Raw genomic sequence first — 7,405 nt, forward strand, 5'->3', positions numbered from 1 at the left:
ATGTTTTCATTAGTGTGTAATCACATGAAAATAATCGCTTTCGTTCGCTTCGAATGAGCTGTTTTTATCTACAGAGGGAGCGGGTCCTCTTCCATGTTGACCCATCATGTTTCTACAGCTGCACAAAGAGGCTTTTTGCATTTTTCAGGAGTTTTGCAGCCGCCGTAGTTTCTTCTACACACTCAGAAGAGGAGGGTGGGGCGAGTTGGTTGCAATCTAGATGCCACTAAATCATACACGCTGGTCCGTTTAACCCTGAAACCTATTTTTATTTTGTGTTTATTTTGATATTAGTTTGTGGCATAAAATACTTTTTCTCGCCACCTCACTCACTTATACCATCAGTACTAGCAGCACAGACGGCTCAAATACATGTAACAAACCTATGAGATGATTTATTTAATTAATGGATGTTGCCAAGTATCCCTACTTATTCTTGTTTTTTTTCTAGTGGAGGCAAACTTCACTAAACTACACACTAAAAATTCAAGCCATCAGTAACAACAAACCGCGTCCCCACAACACAGTGAACCAGACTGAGATTTGATGTTTTTGGCTTTGTTTTAAAGCTGTTTATATTAGTTACATTTAGTGCAGAGAACATCCCGTTAGTTTGACCTCACTTGTCTCTGTTTCAAGATTTACAAATCAACTGGTCCAGATGGATCTTCAGGTAAAGGACAGAAGATCCACATGCAGCTGTGGGACACTGCAGGACAGGAGAGGTACATGAATTACTTCTACCAGCACTTTCTCACATTACTCAAACCTGGTCTCGTCTTCACTGGTCTTCAAATGTGTCTTTCCCACTATTAATTCTATATTTTTTTCTGAATGGTATCAGGTTTCGGAGTTTGACGACTGCGTTCTTCAGAGACGCCATGGGTTTCCTCCTCCTGTTTGATCTCACAAATGAACAAAGTTTCCTCAACGTCAGAAACTGGATGAGTACGTTCTCTGCAGTATCACACTGAATGAAAACAGTCCTGAGTTAGTTAAAGACAAAGTGCACAGGACATTTTACTAAATTAAATTCCTTGTTGACCTCCAGAATACTTCAGTCAATGATGAAATGATGAATGAATTGACCCTAGGCTGCTGTTCGTGTCATTAAATGTGTAATCTTTCACTTAAGAGTCTTTCTCTGCACAACCTGAGCCACTGCTACGACTATACAGAATATAATACAATAACGATGTCTGGATATTTTTCTTAAAAGTAAGGATAACACATTTAAGACAACACAGGACTGAATACATAATGAATGAATGTGTCTTTCAGGTCAGTTACAGGTTCACGCATACTGCGAAAGTCCAGACGTCGTTCTGTGTGGCAACAAATGTGACCTGTCAGATCAGAGAGCAGTCAGTGAAGAAGAGGCCCGTGAGCTGGCAGAGAAGTATGGGTATGTCTCAGTTTTGAACCATCTGCACATGAACCTCTCCCTCAAGTGTTTGCCAAGAAGGCAGTGGCTGCGTTGTTTGCCAAAGTCTGCAGGAGAATGTCAGACTAAATTGGTCCTCCTCGAAAATCAAATATTTGTCCACATTTGTAAAATATCCTGCTTGACACGCCTTTACTAAAAACACAGATATTGTGATGGAAGTGTTTACGGTGTAAAATGTTTTAAAGGCTTCGGCCGAGGAATAAACCTCACTGATACTCGTGGGACTCGGACGACCACATTTTATGATTCAAGTTTTAAAAACAAGTCTTATAATATTATATACTGTCAACAAATCCCAGGAAAAGACCAAAACCAACAATGAATTGATCCTTCTAACAATTATTGTCTGTGTGTAACCAACGCTGATATACTTGACCTCATTACTCTGTGTCAGAGAGCTCTGTTGTTGCCAAAAAACACAATAAAGGAGCCTCAGCACTGAATGACCTGTTCATTCTTTACGAAGAACCTGAGCACACGAGTTTATTTTGAGTGGATAACACATTATGCCGACCTGCTGCTGTATGTATCAAATGTGTTTTCATCTGCAGCTGAAAATAGTCCCCAAGTAATTCACTGTTTCCTCTTGTGTTTGTGATGTTTTAAAAATAAATATATATATTTGTGACCAGTTTTTAAAGATTTACATCGGCAGTTTGAATGATTGGGTTTGGAGCTGAGAGCAACACAGAAGCTTGTGGAGTTTGTTGTCTTTCTATGTGTGTCATATGAGAAAACCATAGAATAACCCTTTTTACTCTAAACTAGGTAAAGGTTTATGTTGCATTGACCTCTGGTCCAGTGTTTATAAACTATATTTCCTTCACTGCAGAATCCCATACTTTGAAACAAGTGCTGCAAACGGCCAGAACGTCAACCAGGCTGTGGACGTCCTGCTGGATCTGATCATGAAGAGGATGGAACGATGTGTTGACAAGTCCTGGATCCCAGACGGGACTGTCCGAGCGAATGGACCCACCAACCCAGACATCTCAGAGAGCTCTGATAGGAGCAAATGTGCATGTTAGAACGACGACGAGCCATTTTGTTACATATCTGTGTCCATAATAGTGGTGAAAAAATAGGAAGACATCCAAGTTTAACAGTCGGAAAAACTTTTATTTGTGTCCGATGCCAAGTGCCTTTTTAATATGGGAATTACATTTCAATTCATATAATTCATCTTTTAAACAATTAATTCATATCGGAGTGTGGGATATTTATTTGTTGTGATGCCAAGCTGAAATGTCCAGCTTTAGTCATCAGCTGAATATGCTGATGGTCAGGGCAGCTCCTGCCAGATGTGCTATAAATATACTGTATACTACTACTCTTTACTTGCTGTAAGGTTAGCGTAGATTCACACTGCAATTAACTCAAGAAAGAAGCCACTTCTGTTTCTCTCTCTACAGTCAGATAAATGTCGATACCTGGCGTCACGGCTTGTTGCTGGAGAGAAATCTGCTGTCGATTAACTTTAGGTCGTTAAGTACCACTGATGTAACCTCACCAGTGCCACTGCCAGAAACAAGGTCCAATGTTAGCTAAGATGGACAATTAACACTCATGTATTTTCTTTTCTGAATCAATGTTTGGCCAATAATTGATCCTCAACAGTTTGATAAGAGGAATACATTTGACATAAAAAGTAAAAACTGAGCAGTAACTCAGGAACCTGTTTAATTCAGGTTGTTCATCCTGCTGTAAAGAAAAATGGATAAATAGAATTTCTTATGAATGTAAATGTACAATCTTCCTGTAGCGTTTGTGCCCATGTTGATATAATGTATTACTAGATTTAAATGTATCTTTAAAATATTAATTTTGGGGAAATATAGTCAGTGACATAGTTCACACAGTTGCATTTTATATCCAGTGCTTCACATTTAAAAAAAGGAACTATTTGGAGATGATTCAAACAATTACCTGAATGGTTCCTGCTTCCTTCCAATTAAATATATAGAAACTATTGTCTGTAATGACAACATTGGAGGTTTTGGATATGAAGTCTGATCTTCTGTCTAGAAACAGTTTCATGACTCTCCTCTGCAGCTCCCGTAGAGTCAAACTTTGTTGTTAGGTAACACCAGCTATGAGGCTGATTAATTCATTAATTTTTCATCTTTATTCACTTGTAACAACGTCTACTGTTTTCAATTCCACATGTTTTAAAGTATACAGATTTTCAGTCGTAGTGAGATCCTAGAAACTCACACCTCAGGCCCCAGGATCATAACAAATGAATATTAGTTATTCCATGGGTTCCCACAGTGTTTAATAGTGGAGGTGTTGGTCCGCCTCACCTCACACAACAACCATCTCTGCAACCATCATAAAAAAGGTGTTCACTTTTGTGAAATGAAATATTCAGGGAACGTGATCAGAGGTGCTATTTCACATAACAAATGCTATGTTTTTAAAGAGTGTGACTACTGTTCAGGCCGTCATCTACTAATATAGAATATTTTACAAAAAGAGTATTTACACCAAGTAAAACACTGAAATGGTATTGTGAGAAATGTCCCGATTGTTATACTTTCACAAACAAATCCACATTATTTGTATTACACTGTCATTCTTTCCTGCATAAAAGGGTGAATATTATGTTTTAGACACGAGTATATATTTCCACTCACAGTTTGAACTCACAGATTTAAAAATCTATTATTAAATTGAATTTGATTATATTACTAAGACTCAACTGAAATATTTCCTATTTTTAATTGTTCAGTTTCATATGCAAAATATGTAAATGATGTCCTAAAATAAACATTTTTATTTATGTATTCACTGAAGCTGTATCTCATTTTATATATACAGTTACTAGGAGCCGTACTTCTGTTATGTTTGCCCTTAAAGAAACATACAACACTGAACATAATGTAATCTCTCTGAATCATGTGCAAACCCCTGTAATGGCAAGTACATTTTATTTATTTTATATAATGGAAAGTGACAGCTGAGAGACAGAAAAGGGGGAATAGAGAGAGAGGGGGTGACAGCAAACATTAGAAAATCTACTTGGGAAGAAATCATGGAAAGTACATCATCGTTTAATTAATTATTTTAAAATATCAGGAATAAAAGAGGAGAGTTTAGTACTTTTTAGTTAGTTTTTTCCTCAATGTACAACAGAGGGCGGTGATGTACCTACAGGCTGGTTGTCAACAGCCTTTAAAGGCCGAAGAGGAAGAAGAGCTGAACCAAACAGGCTGAAGCGGTGTTTGTTTAGGTAATTGAACACATCAAACTTGTTCTGACAACTTTATAATCCAGTGCCGAGATATGTTTTACCCAGTCGTCAGTTTTAATGAAAGCCAGAAGCTTAAAAACCAGAAGTAAGAAGATACTTCTGCCCAAAACTTGGTTATATTTGTATTTTTAAAAAGTTCAGTTTTAGTTCGCTAGCTAGCTAAGGTTGAGCTGTCTGTTGTTTACATAGTTTTATTCTCAGCAGAAGGTTTAATGTAAGAAACAGACACGACTTTAGTTCTTATTATTGTCTCTAAATGTCGAGCTCTGAGTCTTTTATTTGTGATAATGCCACTACAGTGCTAATTGTAGCATGCTAACGTTACCTGAACTAGGTCGACTGTCTTTAGGATCTAAACGTTAACTGTCCTTTATCTTTAGTTATATCTTTATTGAATGTTGACACAATGTTTGACAGAAATAAAACATCGTCTAAACACGTGTGATGTGGTGATGAGACGAGTCTTGCTGTAGTTGCCATGGTAAAGGATGATTAGGACGTTTATCTCCATGCCAACGGACATCGATCGCACCGTTTAATGTATCTGGAGTCCAGTTAGTATTAATATATATAATAATAATATTAATATAATACAAATAATGTTCTTGGTTTTGACAAGTACAGTGACATTATAAGTGTAATCATCCATGTTGACCAGTCTGGATAGGATACTAGCTGTGTTTATGTGTGTGTGTGTGTGTGTGTGTGTGAGAGGAAACATACCTTACTGATGCAGTAAGGTTCAGTGAATAATAGTGTGTGTGTGTGTGTGTGTGTCCTGCAGAATGCCTTTCCATTTCTGCCCCCAGTGTGGTACAAAGTTGCAGCCTGGTTTCAGATTTTGCCCTTCGTGTGGGGAGAAACTTCCCTGTGCTGTCGATGAATCTGGACCTGTGAGCTCCACGGCGTCTCTAAGTCTCTCTCCAACCAAAAGAGATGAAGCAGCAACATCCCTAGTTAAAACGAGCCTGGCTTCAACCGCAAGTTACGAGCCCGCGGAAAGTAAAGGTAAAGGTATCTTGGCAATATTTAGTTAGGAGTTATCTCTAGATTTTAGACTTTGTTACTATAAACCTTTGAGAAATGTAAATTCTCTTTTTCTACAGCTCATGCATGTATCAGCTCGACTCCAATTACAACTCGTCCTGCACTGCGAAAGACCCGAAACTCCCTTCGTCTGGACAAAGATGTTACATTCAACATTAAAGATGACGCTCCACCAGTGGTGTCCTTCTCTAACCCTGTCAGAGGACTCAATGACACGATTGAAGGTATTTAAAATGGTGTGGTTTAAGTGTTAAGAAAGAGAGATTTATTCAATTCACATGTGAGGGAAGTGGGCACAGACACATGCACCTCAGTGTGACATGTAGCTTTAACCTTCAGCTAACACTTACTGGTGGTGTAAGTGTGAAATAATTTGAACAAAAATGATTTGTCTCATCAGATATCAATGTTGGATTTGTTGGAACTCCACCAAAGCAGCACACAGTCACTTTTAAACTCGACGCAGCGGTAGAGCCGACTTTACAGTCTTCCTCTTCTCCTGTTTCCAAATCCCCTCGACAAGGTGAGGTGAACAACAAACACAACCTGCTTCTCGCTCTTCTTTTCTGTAATAATCTTTTCTTTCATTCGTATTGATTGTTGCTGGATCCTTATGCAGCCAGGGGAAAGGCAAAACTCTCCAGCCCTGCAGCGAAGCAGCTAGAAGAGGGAAAAAGGCCGAGTAGGAAAGCGGAGGAGTCGACGGTAGACGGCGCTCACGTGACCGTTTCTTCCCCTGTTTCCTCACCAGTCTCAAGGTCTCCTATGAAAGGTGAGCAAAAACTTCAGCTTGTATTTAATGGGATTTAGGCTAAATGCCCTGTAACTGTGATGTTCATCCTTTCTATTACTCTGCACTGTCTGCTGTCAAAAAACTCACCAATGCCATAAAACATCTTTTTCACCAGAATACAAAAACAATTGTAATATTTCCACCTTTCTAAATCAAAGATGTGTTTTATTGCCATCAGGGTTTATTTCACCCTGTTGCTCTCTGTGATACCAGGATGTCATTTGAAGCCCACAGAGACAAACTTTACACTTGTAACATCACTTTTTCTTCCATCGTACTTATAACTTAATGAGTTGGTCATGTTTGTATGTGTGTTCAGCTACATGTAAAAGCAAGGCCAAGAAGGCAAAGCATGCACCCGCTGTGGAGCCGCTGCAGGAAGGTCAGGAAGTGACAGATAAGACGGGCAGGAAGTGGAAGCTGGTGAAACTGCTCAGTCAAAGCACGACAGAGCTCATCTACGAAGGTGAGACGGTGAACAGGACATCAGAGCAAATACTGGATGATGAAACATTCAGTATTTTTTACAGTCTTTTTGATCCAGTTAACTTCATTAAAGCAGATGTTTTGGACCATCAGTATACAAAGAGATGACTAACCTAGTTTAGTGGATATAGCTGCAGTTATATTATAATTCAATAATATAATTTTGTCCTTTTTCAGTTTTCCAAACTGTTTCACGATCGAATTCTAAAGAATCAAATCACATCCTCAAACTGGTAAGTTTTATATTATTATTATATTATATATATATAACACTTATATTCAAGGTTTTTCCGAGTACTGATTCCAAAAAGTGATGAATTATTATAGTGACGTGTCACTGAGGTGCCACGAATAAAGAAATCATCACTTTCCCATTTAT

The 7,405-nt window shown here is 38.4% G+C and overlaps 2 protein-coding genes across 3 annotated transcripts in view; both read left to right on the top strand.

Moving 5' to 3' along the window:
• rab27a (RAB27A, member RAS oncogene family) overlaps positions 1 to 4,233 on the top strand; it is a 13,319-nt gene extending 9,086 nt beyond the window's left edge. Inside the window, exons 3-6 of the mRNA XM_035652271.1 lie at positions 640 to 725; positions 845 to 948; positions 1,282 to 1,405; positions 2,280 to 4,233. Coding sequence (XP_035508164.1) covers positions 640 to 725; positions 845 to 948; positions 1,282 to 1,405; positions 2,280 to 2,475 — 510 coding nt within the window. The 3' untranslated portion in view covers positions 2,476 to 4,233. The remainder of the gene's footprint in view (positions 1 to 639; positions 726 to 844; positions 949 to 1,281; positions 1,406 to 2,279) is intronic.
• Positions 4,234 to 4,621: 388 nt separating this feature from the next.
• The window catches only part of vrk3 (VRK serine/threonine kinase 3), a 6,880-nt gene continuing 4,096 nt past the window's right edge, over positions 4,622 to 7,405 (top strand). The window contains exons 1-7 of one of the 2 annotated variants that reach the window (XM_035652407.1): positions 4,622 to 4,679; positions 5,485 to 5,708; positions 5,807 to 5,971; positions 6,148 to 6,270; positions 6,367 to 6,519; positions 6,860 to 7,006; positions 7,204 to 7,259. In XM_035652407.1, coding sequence (XP_035508300.1) covers positions 5,486 to 5,708; positions 5,807 to 5,971; positions 6,148 to 6,270; positions 6,367 to 6,519; positions 6,860 to 7,006; positions 7,204 to 7,259 — 867 coding nt within the window. In that variant the 5' untranslated portion in view covers positions 4,622 to 4,679; position 5,485. Of the gene's footprint in view, positions 4,786 to 5,484; positions 5,709 to 5,806; positions 5,972 to 6,147; positions 6,271 to 6,366; positions 6,520 to 6,859; positions 7,007 to 7,203; positions 7,260 to 7,405 lie in introns of both variants that reach the window. The other variant, XM_035652406.1, reaches the window with a different exon arrangement.

This window comes from Morone saxatilis, unplaced genomic scaffold, assembly GCF_004916995.1.
Source record: "Morone saxatilis isolate NCDOM2014 unplaced genomic scaffold, NCSU_SB_2.0 Contig11, whole genome shotgun sequence".
In the NCBI taxonomy this organism is placed as follows: domain Eukaryota; kingdom Metazoa; phylum Chordata; class Actinopteri; family Moronidae; genus Morone; species Morone saxatilis.